Source organism: Trachypithecus francoisi, unplaced genomic scaffold (assembly GCF_009764315.1).
Source record: "Trachypithecus francoisi isolate TF-2019V2 unplaced genomic scaffold, Tfra_2.0 Lachesis_group8, whole genome shotgun sequence".
NCBI classification, from domain to species: Eukaryota; Metazoa; Chordata; class Mammalia; order Primates; family Cercopithecidae; genus Trachypithecus; species Trachypithecus francoisi.
The window spans coordinates 4,116,999-4,138,739 of NW_022681473.1; the positions used below are offsets into that span (position 1 = coordinate 4,116,999).

Sequence of the window (21,741 nt, forward strand, 5' to 3'; positions counted from 1 at the left end):
TCCTTGAGTATCTGGCGAATACTTCTCTAACCAGAGGAGAAATAGGACTGACTCAGTGCTCTGGAGCCGGTGACTCACCCACACGGTCAAACACGGGAACGGAGACAGGGACAGGCGGCCAGCCCCTCCTGCACCACAGCCTTGGGCCCGGCCGGGCTTGAGGGCTGGATCATGCCTTAATGATCTAGTGGGTGAAGTCCCCCCGATACAGCCTGTGCAGCTAAGTCAACACTGAGCCCAACGGGAGCGCATGGGATTGCAGGGAGCGCTCATCGGATGCCTCCGGAGCTTCCTTCAGCAGAAAATGAATTCCTCCCCAAAGGGCCCGACACGTCCACAGATTCCAGTGGGAGGAAGCCCTGTCCCTTCTCACCCGAGGCCTTCCAGCGCCGGGGATCAGGCATCCGTTAGACCATGCAGGTGATGGAAACGTAACAGAAAGCCCCAAAGCACCGTTCTGGTGATTTTTAAACACACCCCGAAGGAGGGACGGTTCCAAATTTAGAGCCTCACGACTAGCTGCAGCCGCGCCTCGCTGCCTCCATTGACCTGATTGCAAAACCTTGGCCTCAGGTACAGGCCGGGTAGATCTCCAGCTGCTCCGCCACGTCCCACGTCCCACAGAGAGCCCCTCAAAGCCGCGGACCCCAGGCGCCTTGACTCTGCGGACCCCATCTCTTTCCCCTGCACACGGATCCCTCCCCTTGGAGCCCCAATCCCCTCCCCTCGGACCCTATCCCTTTTCTCTGTGCCCCGACCCTTTCCCCTCGAGCCCCAATTCCCTTCCCTCAGACCCCATCCCTGTAGTCCTGCGCCTGGACCCCTTCCCGTCAGACCCCAATCCCCTCCCCTCGGACCTCATCCCTTTCCCTCTGCGCCCGGACCCCTCCTTCTAAAACCCCTCGCCCTTTCCTTGAGACCCCCCACACCCACCTTCCACGGCTCCTCCAACCCCGGCCCCCGCCGCTCGGACCTCCGAACCCCACAGGCCCAGCCCCTCCCCCTCGGGCCCCAATCCCTTCCCCCTCGGAGCCCACCCCCATCTCCTATTCCCTCGGACCCACGACCCCTCCCACCCTGGCTCGTCTCCGGTCCTGGGGCCCTCCAGGGTCCAGGGAGCCTCCCCTCAGAGCTGAGACCTCCACATTTGGCCCCTCTCCAACCTTCCTCCGCGGACCCCAGCCCCGAGCCTTCCGTGCCCCTTTGCCCCCTGAGGCCCTGACCCGTCCTCGTGGCCCTCGCGGACCCCCGGCCCTCGCCCGGTCCCGCCCCAGGCCGGGAAAGCCTCGCCACTCTGCCCCGGCCCCCGAAACCGCGAGCGGAAGAGCGGTGAGACCGCTGCGGCCGCCGCTTCCTTCCCCTTTCGCGGCCCGGCGACGCCACAGGAGGGAAGAAGCAGAGCCGGGGCTGCACCCCGCGCGGACGTCGCGCTCGCTCACCGCCGCCTGCGGTCAGTCCGGCCCGGGTCGGCCCTGGATCCCGCCGCGCCCGTCGCTCCCAGGCGCCAGGCTCTACTTCCGGTTCCGCGGGCGGGGGCGGGGCCACATCCGGGTCCCCGCGCGGTCCCTCCCCTCCCCCTCCCCCTCCCCCTCCTGCGTCCCGGCCCCCAAGAGCCCCGGGTGTTCGCCAGCAGCTGGCGAAACGCGAGCCCGGCCTGTGACGAGTTTGCAGAGTGCGCTCGAAAGTAGCGTTGTGCGCGCAGACGAGGGGCGATGAGAAGCACACAGCCCACGGCGGGGTCTCAGGATCCGCGGCGCTTCCCGGGGCGGAGGGAAGGAAGCCAGCCCAGGCGATGCGCATGCCTTGAGCCCAGGAGCTGGGAGCCTCGTCATCTCGCCATCTTCTCTTCGCGCGCACCCAGCCGTCCTCGTCCGCTCACCATGCACCCCTCCAGAAAGGGCCACATGCGTGCCAGCGACGCGAGCCCCGGCCACAGGGACCTAGCAGCCTAGAAGGTGAGTCAAGCATTAAACCACGTGGGTACTCACCTGGGAAATGAGATAAATGCCAAGAAGAAGTGAGAGTTTCATGACATCGTACTGGAGAGACGGGTAGGACCTGAACCCCTGGGAGACCAGAGGTTTCTTTGGGCGATTCACATGTTAGCCAAGATGTGAAGGCCCCATAGGAGTAAACAAGGTAAGGAGGGAAGAATTTTCCAGGCCAGCCAACAGGAGGTTCAGAGGCCCCGAGGCAGGAAAGGTCTTGCAGCAGGGGAACTGAAGGAGGCTCAGCTCAGCATGGCAGAGGGCTGGTGGTGCAGCGGAGCTGTGGTGTGAGAGGGGCCAGGTCATGCAGAGGCCGAAAGAGCGCAGCGAGGACCTCGGTCTTTATTCTGGGAGACATGGGAAGTCCTTGGAGGAAGTTAAGCAGATAAGAGACATCATGAAGTTTGGGCCAGGCGCAGTGGCCCACGCCTGTAATCCTAGCCCTTTGGGAGGCTGACATGGGAGGCTCGCCTGAGGCCAGGAGTTCGAGACCAGCCTGGTCAGCATAGTGAGACCCTCCCCGCCGGCCGCCTGCCATCGCTAAATAAATAAGACATCATGAAGTTTGAATTGTAATGAGATCACTCTGGCTGCTGTGTGGAGAATGGATGGGAGAAGGGCCAGGTAGAGCCCAATGTAGCCAATTCAGGCAGACCACTGGTGGCAGGTAAGATGGGGAGAAGTGGATAGATGCAAGAGGCATTTAGAAAGCTAAACTGTCAGATGTGAGGATGAACTGGGAGTGCGGGTGGCGGAAGGAAATGTCAGGTGTTGATCATTTTTTAAAGGTAAAATCATGACTTTCATACACGTATAAAATAAACACGTCCAATATTTTATTTAACTCAGTAATGAATACGTCATAGTTGTTACAAGTTGTTTAAAGAATTTGGCCAGATGGAGGGGCTCATGCCTGTAATCCCAACACTTTGAGAGGCAGAGGCCAAGGCAGGAGGATTGCTGGAGGTCAGGAGTTTGAGACCAGCCTGGGCAGCATGGCAAGACCCTGTCTCTACCAAAAAACATTTTTTTTAAAGACAAAAATTAGCCAGGTATGGTGGCGTGTACCTGTGGTGGAGGCTAAGGCAAAAGGACCACTCCAGCACAGGCAACAGAGACCCTGTGTCAAAAAAAAAAAACAAAAACAAACAAAAAACAAATAAAAGAATGCTGAAATGAATTTGCAAAAACTGATCTATCTCTAGTGCAATGGTCAATTGCATTTAACTGGACACACTTAATTTGCATTTTCTGTGGACAAGGATTGTTGGCCAGGCTTGTCATCCCAGCACTTTGAGAGGCAAGGCCAGAGGATTGCTTGAGCCCAGGAGTTCAAGACCAGCCTGGGCAATATAGACCACATCTCTGAAAAAAAATTTTTTTTTTTTTTTACGTTGCTGACTGTTTTTTGTTTGTTTGTTTGTTTAATTTTTAGAAACAGGGGCTGGAGTGCAGTGGTGCAATCAAGGCTCACTGCAACTTCGACCTCCTGGGCTCAAGTGTTCGTCCCACCTTAGCCTCCCAAGTAGCTGTAGCTGGAACTACAGGCACATGCCACCACACTTGGCTAATTTTGTTGTTGTTGAGACAGAGTTTCCCTCTTGTTGATGGAGTTTCCCTCTTGTTGCCCAGGCTGGAGTGCAATGGCACCGTCTCGGCTCACCGCAGCCTCCGCCTCTTGTGCTCAAGTGATTCTCCTGCCTCAGCCTCCCGAGTAGCTGGGATTACAGGCATGTGCCACCATGCCTGGCTAATTTTGTATTTTTAGTAGAGATGAGGTTTCTCCATGTTGGTCAGGCTGGTCTCGAACTCCTGACCTCAGGTGATCCTCCCACCTCGGCCTCCCAAAGTGCTGGGATTACAGGTGTGAGCCACCGCACCCAGCCTCTAATTTTGTAATATTTTTGTAGATACTGGGTCCTGCTCTGTTGCTAATGCTGATCTCCTGTGCTCAAGTTGCCCTCCTGCACTGGGATTACATGTGTGAGCCACCACAGTGCCAGGCCACATTGCTGCCTATTTTTTAAAGGTTAATTTCTACCTCTACAGAGGTATGAAATCATGTAGTCAAAAAAGCAGGCCTAGATGGTGGTGTCCATCTCAGAGGGGGCCCTGTGACTGCATTGATCCAGCACAGAACCCTCCTGTCAAGGCCCTCACTGCATCACACCCTTTGCCATAAGAGGTCATAGTCACGGGTACTGAGGATTAGGCTGTGGACATATCTTTGGGCTCCCACAGAAATGTTCTTATTTCTATTAAAATTGGAAAAATGAACTTTTAGGTTGAAGAAAATGCGTTTTATTCAAGAAAACATTTAAAGAAAATATAGTGGCTGGGTATGGTGGCTCACGCCTGTAATCCCAGCACTGTGGGAGGCCAAGGCAGGCGGATCATCTGCGGTCAGGAGTTCGAGACCAGCCTGGCCAACATGGTGAAACCCTGTCTCTACAATTAAAGTACAAAAAGTAGCCGGGCATGATGGCGGGTGCCTGTAATCCCAGCTACTCGGGAGGCTGAGGCGGAAGAATCACTTGAACCTGGGAGGCGGAGTTTGCAGTGAGCCACGATCGTGCCACTACACTCCAACCTGGATGAGAGAGTGAGACTCCGTCTCAAAAAAAAAAAAAAGTATATATATAGCAATATATTTTTCCTTACAGTAACATGATTATAAAACATAACTTTTACTTTTTTTCATGGGGGACCACGAAGGCAAAAAAAATCACAACTCAGCCTTCCTCACAGGCAATCCAGATTTGAAAGGCAGATGATTGAAAGGGCCTTGGAGGGGGCTCCAAAAGGAGGCATCTTGACTGAGCGTAACAGATGTGGGTATTGGAGGCCAAATAGGGCATAAACGGGGCAGGCGTCCCCGGAAACAGGGGCCTGACATTCAAAGAGCTGCGACGATGAGATTTTTCAGGCAGGGTATTCCATTTTTTCCTCAAAACAGCTTTACAAGCTGGACATCATTTTTGTGAGACCAGCTTTATTGACATATAGTTCACATACAATTCAGTATAAACAGTCAGTGTTTTGGGGGTTTTTTGTAGCATATTCACAGGGTTGTACAACCGTCACCACAGCCTAATTTAGAACATTTACCCTCCCCCAGAAAAAAACCCTACTCATCAACTGCCAGTCCCCTTTCGTCCCCTGTCCATCAGCCTGAGCAGCCAGTCCCCCTTCATCCTCTGTCCCCCAGCCTGAGCAACCATGAGTACTTTCTGCCAGTAAGTGGATATCATTGCTTCCATCTGACAGAGAAGGAAAGCCAAAGCTCACTGCAGACTTCTCAGCAGGAGGGCAGTGTTCCTGGCTTAGAAAGACCAGTCTGCTGCCGGTGAAGAGCGGGCTGCTTTAGAGTGGCTCCCAGGGAGAAAGGGGCAGCGCACTCTTCCACATGCCCATTGTGCTCTGTGGGCCAATGTGTGGCAGAGACTGAGGCTGGCCGCAGAGGAATTACACATACAGTGTAAAATTTGCAAAGCACTGAGTATAGCTGTGCTCAAAAATAGGTGGAGGCCGGGCACGGTAGCTCATGCCTATAATCCTGGCACTTTGGGAGGCCAAGGCAGGCGGATCACTTGAGGTTAGCAATCTGAGACCAGCCTGGCCAGCATGGTGAAGCTCCGTCTCTCTTAAAATTCAAACAAACAAACAAAAACAAAAACAAAACTGGTGCAGGCGTGGTGGCTCACGCCTGTAATCCCAGCACTTTGGGAGGCCGAGGCAGGTGGATCACTTGAGGTCAGGAGTCCGAGACCATCCTGGCCAACCTGGTAAAACCCCATCTCTAATAAATATACAAAAATTAGCCAGGCATGGTGGCAGGCGCCTGTAATCCCAGCTACCTGGGAGGCTGAGGCAGGAGAATCGCTCAAACCCAGGAGGTGAAGGTTGCAGTGAGCTGAGATCGCGCCATTGCACTCCAGCCTGGGAGACAGAGCGGGACTCCATAAAAAAAAAAAAAAAAGGTGATATGTCTGTGAGCCAGAAATGAAGAGGAATGCAGAGTGCTGAGTGGGCCTGCAACTGCAAACCTGCTGGGCCTGGTCACCCATGCTTGTAGAAGAAGCACGCAGCCAGGGCGCGCCAGTGGTCCCAGCTACTTGGGAAGGCCGAGGTGGGAGGAATCACTAGAGCCCGGGAGTGCAAGACCAGCTAGAGCAACACAGTGTGACCTTGTCTTAAAAAAATAAAAAGAAAAATGTTAAAAACCCATGCAGCCAAAGAGGGATGTCAAGACAGCCTTATGGCCAGGACCTGAGCAAACCAGTCTGTAACTTAGGGTGCAGATGGGACCTGGGGCATTTGCACCACCACGCAGGTCTGTAGGACTCAACACAACACACGTGACAGAGACGTAGCTGTCCACCCAGTGCCCCCGCCCTCCTCGGTACTAAGTGGACATGTGGGTATCCAGCTCTGCTACATTCCCCAGCTTCCCTTGGGGTTGGGAGCTGCCACGTGGCCGGGTTCTCACCCATGGAATGTGAGGGGAAGTGACATGCATGGCTTCTGAGCCCGGACCATCATACCTCCCTGGGGCTGCCTCCTACCGTGGACCAGCTTCCTAGGCTGCTGCTACACTTTATGACAGACTCGGTGCCTCAGAACAATGCAAACATATGCTCTTCAGCTCTGGAAGCCAGAGTCTGAAATCAGTGTCATGGGCTAAAGTCAAGGTGTCAGTGGAGCTCATTCCGTTTGGAGACTCTAGGGGAGAAACCATCTGTGGCCTTTCTAGCTTCTCGCATCCCTCAGACCCACGCACTCATCTTCACACCTGTTTTCTCTCTGTACGGATATGTCTCTTTGCCTCCCTATTACAAGAACACTTGGGATGCCATTTCAGACCCACCCGGAATATCCAGGATCATCCTCCCATCTCAAGGTCCTTAATGTCATCACATCTGCTAACTCCTTTTTGCCATGTAAAGCAACATTCACATGTTCTGACGATTAGGATGCAGACATATTTAGAGGCCATTATTCAGCCTACCACAGGTGACAGGTGCCACCTCGGAAGCCCTGTGCTGAGGATGGCAGAGCCCAGCAGCCTGCATCCCTGTAAGACTGGATGGAACAGATCTTCCTTTCTATCCCTTTCTCCTCCTCTGCCTGACCTGGACATGCACCCTGGCCTGTTACATGAAAGCAAAAGAAAATCCTGTTGTGTTTAAGATACTGAGTTTGGAGTCCATTTGTTCCAGATACTTAGCCCACCCTAGTACAGAGAGGTTAAGGCAACTGCAGAACGGGGAGACAGGCAGCATCACACACAGTGAGGAAGAGAGAAAATGAAACATTTCCTACTTAAAATGAACGTAGAATGTAAGTTCCAAAGGGATTGTAAAAATAAGTACTCAATAAAAAAGCCAAAGGCCAAGCACAGTGACTCATGCCTGTAATCCAGCACCTTGGGAGGCCAAGGCAGGTGGATTGCTTGAGCTCAGGAGTTCAAGACCAGCCTGGGCAACATAGTGAGACCCTGTGTCTACAAAACTTTAAAAAATTAGCCAGGTGTAGTGGCCTGTGCCTATAGTCCCAGCTACTTGGAAGACTGAGGCAAGAGGATCAGCTGAGCGCAGGAGGTCAAGGCTGCAGTGAACCATGATTTCGCCACTGCACTCCAGTGTGAGTGACAGCCGGAGACCCTGTCTCAAAATATAAATAGGAAAGCCAATACTGTGAACAATGGGAACGTGAATTACTAAACTTGAATTTTACATTGTAGAACATGAGTATGATTTTAAGATATGTATGTTTAGAACCAGGCCATGTGGCTCATGCCTGTAGTCCCTGCTACTCAGAAGGCTGAGGCGGGAGGATCCCTTGAGCCCAGCTGTTAGGCGTTCAAGGGTACAGTGAGCTATAATCATGCCAGTACACTCCAGCTTCGGTGACAGAATGACTTGGACTTTAAAAAAAGGGGAGTGGGGCTGGGTGCTGTGGCTGACGCCTGTAATCCCAGCACTTTGGGAGGCCGAGGTGGGAGGATCACCTGAGGTTAGGAGTTTGAGACCAGCCTGGGCAACATGATGAAACCCCATCTCTACTAAAAATACAAAAATTAGCTGGGTGTGGTGGCGGCCACCTGTCATCCCACTCCATGGGAGACTGAGGCAGGAGAATCACTTGGACCCGGGAGGCAGAGGTTGCAGTGAGCCGAGATCACCATTGCACTCCAGCCTGGGTGACAATAGTGAAATGGTCTTAAAAAAAAAAAAAAAAAAAAAAAAAGGAAAAATGTTACCCAGATTGCCAACCCACTGAATCAAAAGCAGCAATAAATCTTGGTTGCTTTTTACCATAACATTTTGGGGTGGTTTTTACACAGCAACAGGTTAAAACAATATAGCAGACCGTCATGCTGTGGGAGTGGGAGACAGCGTAGAAAATATTAGACAGTAGAAAACAGAAGGGTGTATATATATATATATATTTTTTTTTTTGAGAGGGAGTCTTTCTCTGTCGCTCAGGCTGGAGTGCAGTGGTGTGATCTCGGCTCACTACAAGCTCCGCCTCCTGGGTTCACGCCATTCTCCTGCCTCAGCCTCCCAAAGTGTAGCCTGTAGCTGGGACTACAGGCGCCTGCCACCGCGCCTGGCTAATTTTTTGTATTTTTAGTAGAAATGGGGTTTCACCATGTTAGCCAGGATGGTCTCGATCTCCTGATCTCGTGATCCACCTGCCTCAGCCTCCCAAAGTGCTGGGATTACAGGCGTGAGCCACCACGGCCAGCACTTAAGGGTATATTTCATATACATATTGACAAAATAAAAATAAATGCCAAACTCTGTAAAGTATTTGAAGAGATTTATTCTGAGCTAAGTGTGAGGGCCATGATCCATGACACAGCCTCAGGAGGTCCTGAGAACGTGGGCCCAAGGTGGTTGGGTTACAGCTTGGTTTACATGTTTTAAGGAGACATAAGACATCAATCAGTACATGTGACGTATACATTGGTTCCCCTGGAAAGGTGGGACAGCTCAAAGCAGGGGCTTACAGGGCATAGGTGGACTCAGATTTTCTAATTGGCAGTTGGTTGAATGTGTTATTATCTAAAGACCTGACAGTGGTAGAAAGGAGTGTCTGGGTTAAGATAAGGGGTTGTGGAGACCAAGGTTCTTACTGTGTAGATAAAGTCTCATAGTTGACCACCTTTAGAGGCAATAGATTGCAAATGTTTCCTATTCAGCCCTTTCAGAGGTGCTCTCAGCTCATCTCTTCAGGATCAGAAAAAGACCTGGAAAGGAAAAGGGAATTCTCTACAACAGAGGTCCCCAACCCCTGGGCCACGGTACCAGTACCGGTCTGTGGCCTGTTAGGAACCAGGCCCCACAGCAGAAGGCGAGTGGCCAGTGAGGGACCATTACCACCTGAGCTCTGCCTCCTGTCAGATCTGTGATGCCATTAGATTCTCATAGGAGTACACACCCTACTGTGAACTGCACATGCGAGGAACCTAGGTTGTGTACTTTTGAGAATCTAATGCCTGATGATCGCAGATGGAACAGTTTCATCTCGAAACCACCCCCACACTGTCCGTGGAAAAACTGTCTTCCACAAAACCAGTCCCTGGTGCCAAAAAGGCTGGGGATCGCACTGCAGCCTGGGCGACAGGGTGGAGGTTGTACAGAATGTAAATTTCCCCTAAAAGGGAGAGCTTTGCAGAGCCATTTCACAATGTGTCAAAGAAATCTATTTGGGGTAAAATACTTGGATTTCTTTCAGGGTTTGCTGGCATGTGATGCTATCCTAGAATCAGGTTGGAAGTTGGTAGCGTATTGGTACAAAGAGTCTGTTTTGTCACTCTTAAGATCTTTGTTGTAATGTTAATGCTGATCATCTGTGCCTGAACTCCAAAGGGAAGAGGGTATAATTAGGCACCTCCGACCCCCTACTTCCCGTCATGGTCTGAACTAGTTGTTCAGGTTTTTTTTTTTTTTTTGAGACGGAGTCTCATTCTGTTGCCCAGGCTGGGGTGTGGTGGTGCGATCTCGGCTCACTGCAACCTCCGCCTCCTGGGTTCAAGCGATTCTCTGCCTCAGCCTCCCGAGTAGCTGGGACTACAGGGGCCCACGACCACGCCCGGATAATTTTTTGTATTTTTAGTAGAGACTGGGTTTTGCCATGTTAGCCAGGCAGGTCTTGATCTCCTGACCTTGTGATCCGCCCACCTCGGCCTCCCAAAGTGCTGGGATTACAGGCGTGAGCCTCCGTGCCCGGCCGCTTTTTCAGGTTTCTTTGGAATCCTCTTGGCCAAGGGGAAAGGGTCTATTCAGTTGGTTGGGGGTGCTTAGAGTCTTACTTTTGGTTTACATACAGTATCAATGGCTGTGTAATTGTCAAGAGGCGTGTGAACCAGAGCAACTCCATTTTGAATAGGAGCTGGGTAAAATGAGGCTGAAACCTACTGGGCTGCATTCCCTGACGATTAAGGCATTCTAAGTCACAGGATGACGTAGGAGGTCAGCACAAAATACAGGTCATAAACACCTTGCTGATAAAACAGCTTGCGGTAAAGAAGCCAGCCACGGCCGGGCGCGATGGCTCACACCTGTAATCCCAGCACTTTGGGAGGCTGAGGGGGGTTGATCATGAAGTCAGGAGTTCAAGACCAGCCTGGCCCACATGGTGAAACCCCGCCTCTACGTGTATGGCTGGCACTTAGAATATAGGATGGCAGGAGCGGCTGGGGACAGACACCAGACAGCTCTCTCCAGTCTTTCCATGTGGCTAGCTTGGGCCTCCTTACAGCGGGGTGGTCTTGGAGTAATAGGACTTCTTACTTGGTGGCTTGTTTCTTTCAGAACAAGAGTACCACAGAACCCAGATGGAAGCTGGAGATTGTCCTGTGTCCTCGCTCCAGGTCTTCAAGTTATGTCTGCTGCATTCTTTTGGTCAAACAAGTCACTAAGGCCAGCCCAGGTTTAAGGGAGGGGAGTTAGACTTACCTTTCACTGGGAGGAGGAGCAGCGAATTTGCAGCCTATCTTCAATGTCTTGTCACATCCTGTATGTGTTTCATCAACTGTAAGATGTTGTGGGAGCCAAGGCCCTTGGCCCCCTAAAGGTTTGCTGAAAAATCCCTGGCATGAGGAAGATTGGCTAATCGGAGAAAAGGCACATGCGTGTATTTACCGTGTACACACAGGAGCCTTCAGAACAGAGGCCCAGCCACCCAGGGAGGTACAGGAGCTTATCCAGGCTTGTCCAGCCTGCCTTATTTTGTTGTTTTTAGGCTTTTAGCAGCCCAACGCCATGGTTTTGAGTTTCTGTCTCTAGTGATAAGGAGAAAAGAGGGACTGGGCCAACCAGAAGGAAACTAAGAACCCACGACTGTATTCTCTCCTTGGACACCACTGTCAGGTCTTGAGGCCACAGAATGAATGAGGGCTTGGATCCTGGCAAATGAGGTTCTGGGAAGACGGGAGGAAGAGGTCTGGCTCGCAAACGGGGTCTTATTAGGTAGATGAAACCTCACAAGTAGAAGTTGTCAGAGATGGTAAATGGCTCCCTTCAGACCTTTCAGGGTGTTATTTCAGTTAATCTCTCGGGCCTGGGTGCAGTAATGGACATTCTCCACAGATGCAAATTGCTCTGACAATGGACAGCTTTGCAGGGACCCTTCATCTGTTGGCCCTATAACAGCCATTTCAAAAAAATGTCAGAAGTACAGTTTGGGGTAAATGTTTCTGTTGTGGTCGAGACAGAGTCTGGCTCTGCTGTGTTGCCCAGGCTGGAGCGCAGCAGTGCGACCACACAGCTCACTGCAACCTCCACCTCCCAGGCTCAAGCCGTCTTTCCACCTCAGCCTCCTGAGCAGCTGTGGCTGCAGGCACACCCCACTACACCCGGCTAACTTCTGTACTGTTTGTAGAGACGGGGTTTTGCCATGTTGCCCAGGCTGGTCTCGAACTGATGAGCTCAAGCAATCCGCCCACGTTGGCCTCGCAAAGTGCTGGGATTACAGGCATGAGCCACTGTGCCTGGCCTGGAGTAAAATCTCTTGATTTCCTTCAGTATCATTGCTTATAAGACACATCGTAATTTAAGATACCAAAATATGAAAAAATGTTCACAGCAGAATTGATGAATATAGTGTGTGCGTGCTGGGTTGTGATATAAAATATTTCAGCTATGGGCTACAGTCAGGGTTTGAAACTGGGCAGAATTACCGTAACAAAGGGAAGGGGTAAGCAGCAGTATTCTGAAACATCCAAAGATGAAGAGTTTATCACATAGAGGGTCTGCCTGAGACCACTATTAAAACTTGTTTTTTGGATTTTTTCTTTTGAGAAGGGTCTTGCTGTGTTGCCCAGTCTGTAGTACAGTGGCACAATCATAACTCGCTACAGCCTTGACCTCCCAAGTGCAAGTGGTCCTCCCACCTCAGCCTCCAGAATAGCGGGAAGCACGGGCATGTGCCACCACACCCTGCTGATTTTTAAATTTACTTTAGAGGCAGAGCCTGTGTTGCCCAGGCTGGTCTTGAACTCCTGGCCTCAAGAAATCCTACAGGCTCGGCCTCAAAGTGTTGGGATTACAGGTGTGAGCCACTGCACCCAGCAAAAATTTTATTATGGAAAATCTCACACAAATGTGAAGGTAGCTTAATAAAACTGTCATGAATGCACCACCCACTTTCAATCATCATCAGTCCACTTGGTCAGTGTTGTTCAATTCATAAGCAGATCCCTCCCTCCCCTAAGATTATTGTAAAGCAAACCCCAGACACCGTGTTATTTCATCCGTGGATACTGGGGAATGGAGTCCTACCATGTGCCCCGTGTTATAATCGAAGTATCCCACTTGACTCACCAATAAATAATACAGTCACAATCATGAAAACAGAACATGGATTTGACCCCAACAACCTGACTTAACCTCAGCTGGGAGGCTGGGAGAGGGGACGGGAGGTGCCAGGTACTCAAATTCTCATCAGCCACAATGAGAAGCCACTAGACAGGGTCCAAAATGGAGGAAGCAGGAGGCCACGCTGGGCGCGTAGTATTTGGGAGTAAGAAAGCAAATAGAAGGAATAGCCAAATCCATTCCCCATGGTCTAGGGAGTGGGAAGGAAGAGAGGAAGGACAAGGGCAAGGTCTGCTGGTTTTGTTCTTTTTTGATTTTTTTTGAGACGGATTTTCGCTCTTGTTGCCCAGGCTGGAGTGCAATGGTGCAATCTCAGCTCACTGCAACCTCTGCCTCTTGGGTTCAAGCGATTCTCCTGCCTCAGCCTCCCTAGTAGCTGGGATTACAGGCATGTGCCGCCACACCCAGCTAAATTTTTGTATTTTTAGTAGAGATGAGGTTTCACTTCGTTGGCCAGGCTGGTCTTGACCTGCTGACCTCAGGTGATCCACCCGCCTCAGCCTCCTAAAGTGCTGGGATCACAGGCGTGAGCCACTGCGCCCGGCTTTTTACTTTAAATGATGTGCATGTATTACTTTGATTATAACAAAAAACTTAAAAATGAAAATAGGGTGTTGGAGAATTGGTGATTCAACGCCCTCAAGACTTACAGTTTCTGTAATACCCCCATTCCTAAGTGATATTGCTTTTGTTCGATGAGCATGTTTTGGCCTATTTGAAGATGAGAACTGTGTAGCGTAAGGCAGAGTCATGCTGATCGACCGCCCTTCCTCAGGAGTGAAAAATTGTACTCCGTTGTCTTCTTCTGAGGTCGACTGGCAAGACCTATTTAAAATATTCACAACCGGACATGGTGGCTCACGCCTGTAATCCCAACACTTTGGGAGGCCGAGGTGAGTGGATCACCTCAGGTCAGGAGTTCGAGACCAGCCTGGCCAACATGGCGAAACCCCGTCTCTACTAAAATAACAAAAAATAGCCGGGTGTGGTGGCGTGCACCTGTCATCTCAGTGACTCGGGAGGCTGAGGCAGGAGAATCACTTGAACCCGGGAGGCAGAGGTTGCAGTGAGCCGAGATTGTGTCACTGCACTCTGGCCTGGGCAACAAGAGTGAAACTCCGTCTCAAAAAATAAATAAATAAATAAATCACAAGGAGCTGGTGCATGACAGGTCACATGAAGAAAGGTGGCATATTACCTAATACGGGTCCATTTGCATTGGTGTTCTCTGAAACCCTGTCTGGGGTTTTATTCATAGGAGACAGTAAATACGTAGCGTGAACGTGAAACGGTTCTCAGCATTTGATGTGTGTGATGCAGTGCTCCCCAGACGACTTCTCCCTCCCTCCACACCAATGTCATGGTGCAACTCGTACTCCTGGGCTCTCCCCTGGATGTACAGGACTGGAAATGTTTCTTTTTCCTAGAAGGGTGAAATAGTTTTGTCTTGCCATGGTCTCTCCAGCACTGAAAAAGAGCCCGGTACAGAGTAGATGAGTGAATGAATGAGTGCTCAGTCGCTTTCAATGCAGAGGGGATCCCCACAACTTTATCTTTTGCCAGGTGATGCTTCGCACACTGGAGTGTGAAGATTAACAGTCCTAGACATCAAATCGATTTGCATCCCAACTGTCATTTGATTATTTTAAAATGTCTTCACCTTTTTTTTTTCTCTTTGTGGAGAAGGGGGTCTCACTATGTTGCCCAGGCTGGTCTTGAACTCCTGGCCTCAACTGATCTTCCCAGCTCGGCCTCCCAAAGTGCTGGATTACAGACATGAGCCACTGCCCCCAGTCTTTTTTTTTTTTTTTTTTTGAGATGGAGTCTCGCTGTGTTGCCAGGCTGGAGTGCAGTGGCATGAGCTCGGCTCACTGTAGCCTCTACCTCCTGGGTCCAAACGTTTCTCCTGCCTCAGCCTCCCAAGTAGCTGGGACTACAGGCGTGCACCACCACGCCCGGCTAATTTTTGTATTTTTAATAGAGACAGGGTTTCACCATGTTGGCCAGGATGGTCTCGATCTCTTGACCTCGTGATCCGCCCGCCTTGGCCTCCCAAAGTGCTGGATTACAGACGTGAGGCACCGCGCCCGGCCCCATCTCTTTTTTTCTGGAAGTTTTAAGATACTTGAGGCATGCCTTTGGCTTTGTTCAGCAGGGAGGCACTGCATTATGCTCTAAACCTCACACTTCGGTTAGCCCTTTGGCTTTGTTCAGCAGGGAGGCACTGCATTATGCTCTAAACCTCACACTTCGGTTAGCCTCAAGAACGAGGAAGTACAGAAAACAAGGCTTTCCCTACGTGAAGCGGGAAGATCAGCAAACACAGGCTCTAAACAGGAAAGCACAGAACACCCCGATGGCTGCCCAGGAGAAACGTCCCAGGACACTGGCCCACGTGACAGCACGTGCCACTCAGAGGAGGTGTCGGCCGCGGAGACAGAGTGAGGAAACAGAGACCCAGGTGACGTCGGAGGTGGCCGCTGATGCCTGCTCCAGGTGGGGTGGTATTGGCCGTGGGCTCTGCGAATCCTGGGCTCAGTGGCCACACTGAGGTGGGACGAGGAGAAGGGCCGCTTGCTGGTGTCTGCCTTTCCTCTTGGGCATCAGCTTGCAGCCTTGCAGCCTGAGGGGACTGAGCTCACCCACTTCCATGGGTGGGACCTGCTTGGCTCCCCCAGCCCGTCAGCGTGTCGTCTCCCCTCTGCCACACTGGGCTGCTTCACAGCTCAGGACTGGATGTGAGCTATTAGGGACCCAGGCTTCCTGATTTCCAGAGGCCGTCAGTGTGGAAGGGTGCGGGCCTGGGAGCCACCTCGTGAGCAGGCAGGGAGAGCAGATGGGAGCGTGAAGCCAGCGCTGAGGAAGGAAGCGGAGCTGGGAAACGGCGTTAAGGGACACGCGTGCATGCGCGCAGTCCATGGCCTAGGCTCTGCCTTTGAGCCCTACCCACGGACTGTGTATGTGAGCCCCCACATTTGCATTTAACACCAGGCACCCGTCTCCTGCGGTAATGCAGGCTGGGGACCTCCGGAGAAGCGGGCAGGATGGTCCCCTGAACCTGTGCTTCATCTCCTGGCTGCTTTATTCTGTCACTTGACTTCTATAATACAATTGCCATATGGTGACACTGCCTTCCAAAGCAGCTATGGTCGGTTCCAATGCAATTAGAGCTGATTCTCCGTATTCTTCATTGGCAGTGGAAAATGCTTCAGTACTTTATTGAAAGAAAGCAATAAATAATACTGTGATAAAAATAGTTCAAAAGTAGACTGTACATACTTTGTTACATAATCAGGAAGTTCACAAAAGATTAATAGAAAAACAGAACAGTAACAATGAATTGTACAAGTAAATTAAAAGCAGAAACCAACTGTGAAAAGACAGGCTGCCTCCACCTCTGTATCTGCTGCACAGTAAATACCACGCCATGGTCTGACACGCTTTGCTGGCTTTTTAATATGCCATTGAAAAAGTAAAAGCCACATCTGCAACTGACACAATCCAAAATGGCTATAACATCGAGGTCTAAAAATGTCCCACTAGGTTCATTCTTTACACATGTTTACAAACAAATGTAAAAAGATGATTTACATAAGAAAAATAAGGCCTTTATTAGAGCTGCACTGCACTGCTTTCTGGGTCTCCTGCCTTCATCCGCTGTGTGCACCGACTTGCAGAATGAGAGCGTGGTGCTTGGTGGCTGGCCCTAAGGGGAGCTACATGGGTGTCTCTCCACCCGCTCCCAAGGAGCAGAGGCAGGGAAGAGGGCGCAGGGGCCGGGCTGGTCCCCAGGTTACCCCATCCGGAGTCTCTCCAGCTGAGAGAACTGCTCCCAGCTCACGGTCTCTGTCAGCCACTGAAGACAAGCTCCCCAAATCCAGAGACTAGGCTAGGAAAGCGTTAACCAGTGCTAGGGGCTTCTCATAGTGTTGTGATAGTCTTTTCAGTCCACATTTTATTAGGAGCTGATATTTAACACCAGCTGTTTTAAATCTGTTCATGCTGCAGAATAAAGCATTTCTTACCAGAAAAAGTATAGTTAAGGTCAGTCATTAAAATACAATTGCCTGAAATTAGGTATGCTTATTTCAGAATGATTGCTGTAGAGCTAGGCTGCGTCTGTAAAGGATAATGCACATTGCTTCTGTCATAATTTTATAAATGTAGTAAAATCCTTTTCATGGTTTATCATTAAAAAATTAATGATAATTACAATAAATGCATAATTTACAAAAGCCCTCTATTCATAGGATTTATACATACAAGCATTACAGTACATTCATTTGAAAGACTAAAATTAGGTATAAGAACATGATTTGAAAGGATATTTATAGCCTGGATATACATGAAAAAGTAAGTAACTATATAAATGAAGAGTCATAAGTTTACATAAATATAAGAAACATTAAATTCTAAAATATTTTCTCTATGGTATTCATGAATTTTTCACTAATTAAAAACTCTGTAATAAAATATCTTAGGGTTCATATAACAAGTATTAACAGATTAAAGATTCCATTGGATTCTAAAATGTAGTCTTTGTTGGATTCAAATGCTGCGTAATCATCGGTAGAAGTAGTGTGGGTAAACTGGAAAATAAACACAAACAAAAAGCCACTCAGTGCAGGCTGGGCCATACTGACGAAAGGGAGCTTCTGACGCTGGGGCCCAAACGTCCCAGCCCCGGCCCCTCCCCTCCAGGACCGTCACTTTCTGTGCCGGAGCTGCTCTGAGAATCACTGGCTAGAACATCGAGGGCTATGCACATCAATGAGACAGTTCGTTGGCTGACTTCATTTTGGCTCACAAGTTACCAATTACAAATAAAAGATGAACAAACCCGTCAAATATGCCAATGGAGACCTTAAAATTGCTTAGAACAGCAAGGAGAGGGCGGGCCACTCACCAGCCAGAGTCCGCAGTTTTAAGAACCAGTCTCCAAACTGACAGGCTATTAGTGTCACACTTAATACAGTATGTAATTAACCACAAAACTTTGGGCTTGTTTCATTCAAGAATGTGTATTTAAAACGAAGCAAGCTTAGGAATGAAGGCCATGCGCATAACGACGCCAGGGTGAGACTCTCCCCGGACGCGCTCTGCCATGCTCTGCTCTCCTCCCCACTCCACCCGCATGACACCCACACAGTTAAAATGAGTCAGCATTTTCAGGTTTAAGGGAAAGATGAAAATACGTTTTTTTTCCCCCTTAAAAAAAAAGAGGACACACTAACCTCTTTATGATCAATTGTAACAACAACATTATCTTAATGGGTACGGAGAGCTTGTGTCTCTATATATTTTAAATTCCCCAAAAACTGCATTGGCTTTCATGGTCCACACCCCTAGTCTGGCACTGCAGCTCCGATGACTCCTGCTGTGCCTCTGAGCCACCTCCAGGGGTTGTGGTGCTCTCTACTCACCAACAGGAGACTTTAGCAGGAGTAAGTCCTGACTGTAGCAGAATCCAACCTCTGTGTTCCTGATACATTGCCTGTTTCAACAGCCACGAGAGGAAGCGTGCAAACACAGCGTGCAGTTAGTCTTAGAACATCACATGAGGGCACAAGTAGACACACATCTTCACAACTACAGCAGCGCCTACGGAGGGACCTGAGGGGAGCTGCCTGAGTGGGCGGGATGGAGCCAGAGAGAGATCCAAGTGTCACCCAGTGGTGGCTCTCCCCAGCTCCCAAGGAGCCCCAGGAGACTCTGGAACACTACTCCGAAATACCAAGCACCAAATGGTACAGTAACAATTTCAGAATGTACATCTGCATAAATGACCCCCACTTAGAGTGATCCCTTTGTCTGCTACTAAACTCTACATTCATAGACCAATGGGGCTTTCTCCCTGCCCTAAGTGCTCCATCTCTAACACTGGTATGAAGGAAACACCAAGCGGCACTGCTGATGCCGCCTAGCCCCGCTGAGCACAGAGGCCGACGACACTGGGTACAAGGCCAGCCTAAGACGAGGGGAGAGAACCTTGCAGACCAGTACTAGCTGCGGTGTCTGGGAAGCCATGTCCTTTTCTCCTGGGGAGGAGCAGAGCAGGTGCAGAGATCTGGCTGCAGGGGTGGAGCGTTGGCCAGGGAGTGGGGTGAGGGCTGATCTAAAAACTGAAGCCCAGTCTCAGTTCCTACTAGAAATATTAATCATAGACACCACCGATTTTCGTTCTTGTTCAAGAAACACACTGTGTGGCCAGAAGTAAGCCTGATTTCCATTAACAACCTGGATTTTAAGTTTTTACAAATCAGAAACAGGTACTGGCTGCTCCCGGTTATATGTTTTTTGTTTTCCCACAGGTATACCAGGAACACTTATCAACATCCTGCATGGTTCCAGCAAAGACGTTAAGACAGTTGGGACTATTGGTTAGGACAGATGATCTTCACAAACCCTCTGACTCTAAGAGCCTGGGAGACCTGCTGGAGTTTACCCCACATTCCCTTAGTTAAAAAGCCACTAAAATCATCAGTTTTGCTCGGCACGGTGGCTCGTGCCTGTAATTCCAGCAATCTGGGAGGTCAAGGCAGAAGGATTGCTTGAGCCCAAGAGTTTAAGACCAGCCTGGGCAACATGGTGAGACCCCACCTCTACAAAAAATTTTAAAACTTTGCCAGGCGTGGTGGTGCGCACCTGTGGTCCCAGCTACTTGGGAGGCTGAGGTTGCAGTAAGCCGAGACTGAGCCACTGCATGCACTCCAACCTGGGCAACAGAGTGAGACCCTGACTCAATAATAATAATAATAATAATATAATAATAATAATCCCTTTAGTAGGCTTGTGCCTGAGTTATTTATGTAAGGGTAAAAAGTCTTCTTTATAATAAATTCTCCATACCTTTTAGGTTTACTTTTTTTTTTTTTTTTTTTTTTTTTTTGAGACAGTTTTGCTCGTCGCCCAGGCTGGAGTTCAGTGGCATGATTTCAGCTCACTGCAACCTCCGCCTCCCAGGTTCAAGCCATTCTCCTGCCTCAGCCTCCCAAGTAGATGAGATTATTGGCATGTGTCACCATGCCTGGCAAAATTTTTTGTACTTTTACTAGACACAGGGTTTCACCATGTTAGCCAGGCTGGTTTCCAACTCCTGACCTCAGGTGATCCACCCACCTCGGCCCCCCAAAGTGCTGGGATTACAGGCGTGAGCCACCGTGCCGGGCCTAGGTTTACTTTTCATCCATCCAAACTCTCATTCTTAATACTCCTGTTAACATTTAACAAGGGAAATGTGATGTGTCAGAAGGAAAACTGAAATGGAAGCCACAAGGAAACAAGCAAGCACTCATGTGGACTCTGCAGGTGACAGCGCTTGAGCTGAAGGCCAAGTTACAGTTACACTTTCTAAGAATTATCTGTATGACTCTTGGAGGAAAAATGCTAATTTTTAAAAAGTTCCTAGTTAAAAGATATACTGAGTTTTCCCCCTTAAGTATATTATCAAACCCTGGCAAACAATAAATAAATAATACAGCCTTTTACTAAAAATGCCACAAAGTAAGCTATTCTCACCCAAAGTGTCCAGCTAAACTGAGGTTTTTTATAAATGTACTTTTCTTTTGATTTTTATACAGGTGATAGAGAACAAAATTTATGAACCTACTTATGGGAGGGGCTATGACAAAAAAATTTGCAAAAACCCCATTAGCACAGTTTTCAATTATTATTATTATTTATTATTATTATTATTTGTAGAGATGGAGTCTCACTGTGTTGCCCAGGCTAGTCTCAAACTTGAGCTCAAGTGATCCTCCTGCCTCTCAGCCTCCCAAAGTGCTAGGATTACTGGCATAAGCCATCATCATACCTGGCCCCTAATTAGCACTTAAAAAAAAATTTTTTTTTTTTTTTTGAGACAGGGTCTCAGTCTGTCATCAAGGCTGGAGTGCAGTGGCACAATCTCGGCTCACTGCACCCTCTGCCTCCCAAATCCAAATGATTCTCATGCCTCAGCCTCCCAAGTAGCTGGGATTACAAGCGTGTGCCACCCGCACCTGGTTAATTTTAGTACTTTTCTTTTGTAGAGATGGGATTTTGCCACGCTGGCCAGGCAGGTCTCGAACTCCTGGCCTCAAGGATTAGCACAGTTTTTAATGCCACTTCCTTTCCTTCAGTCTGCTCACTGGCCTCAGAACTGAGCATGAGTGACACCTGTGTGCAGCACAGGGGCTGCCATACGGCCCCCACTGACACGGGCTCAGAACTTCACCAGCTTTATGAATGATGCATTTAATCATCGCAACTACTCTATGAGGAAGACACTACCACGACGACCATTTTACAGATAGGGAAACCGAGGCACAGTTAAATGACTTGCTCAGGGTCATGCACCTCCTAGCGGCAGAGCTGGAGTCACACCTAGGCAGCCTGGCTCTTCAACCTGTGCACTGCCTTTCATTAGATGAGTACAAGATCAGAGCTGAGAGACCTGTCAGGAAGCCATGGTCAACTGTTAACCTCAAATCAAAGCGGCTGTCAAAGGGAAAATCCCAAACTGCTTGAAATCATGGCAGTGATGCTCTCTCTCTGGCTGGTATATTCATGGCTGCCTCGCTCCACTGGGGACTTCTTGGAGGTTCACCTTCCTCCCTTCCCTGCCCTCTAATGGGTAGACACGTGACTGCACAGAACAGCAGCAGCAGGGAGGGCCGAAAGGACAGGCAGAGCTCACACAAGCTGTAAACTGTGTGTTCTTTAAAATATACTGTTATATTCTCCGATGTGGAGAGCAGTAAATCATGTGGTTTGGAAGCTACTACTACACTACTATTTCCTGAAAGAGCTTTCTAGTGCGGCCTGTCACAGACACATATTTACAAGTATGCCTCAGTCTCTCTCTGAGAACACAGACAAATACTGAG

The 21,741-nt window shown here is 49.6% G+C and overlaps 2 protein-coding genes and 1 long non-coding RNA gene across 18 annotated transcripts in view; 1 reads left to right on the forward strand and 2 right to left on the reverse strand.

Moving 5' to 3' along the window:
• Positions 1-2,308, reverse strand: part of CTTN (cortactin) — a 41,888-nt gene extending 39,580 nt beyond the window's left edge. For 3 of the 7 annotated variants that reach the window (XR_004435993.1, XM_033206227.1, XM_033206222.1), the window contains exon 1: positions 1,440-1,564. The gene's annotated coding sequence lies outside the window, so the exon portion shown is untranslated. Of the gene's footprint in view, positions 1-78; positions 576-1,439; positions 1,565-1,988 lie in introns of those variants that run through there. The other 4 variants (XM_033206225.1, XM_033206224.1, XM_033206223.1 and 1 more) reach the window with 3 other exon arrangements.
• On the forward strand, positions 1,816-21,741 carry LOC117080860. Its single transcript, XR_004435994.1, has 4 exons — positions 1,816-1,955; positions 10,811-10,869; positions 18,381-19,462; positions 20,905-21,741. It is a non-coding gene; the product is annotated as an uncharacterized LOC117080860 (long non-coding RNA).
• The window catches only part of PPFIA1 (PTPRF interacting protein alpha 1), a 122,774-nt gene continuing 117,093 nt past the window's right edge, over positions 16,061-21,741 (reverse strand). For 7 of the 10 annotated variants that reach the window (XM_033206216.1, XM_033206218.1, XM_033206215.1 and 4 more), the window contains 2 exons: positions 18,298-18,368; positions 16,061-17,463 (listed from right to left, as the gene is read on the reverse strand). In XM_033206216.1, coding sequence (XP_033062107.1) covers positions 18,310-18,368 — 59 coding nt within the window. In that variant the 3' untranslated portion in view covers positions 16,061-17,463; positions 18,298-18,309. The remainder of the gene's footprint in view (positions 17,464-18,297; positions 18,369-21,741) is intronic. The other 3 variants (XM_033206219.1, XM_033206214.1, XM_033206221.1) reach the window with 3 other exon arrangements.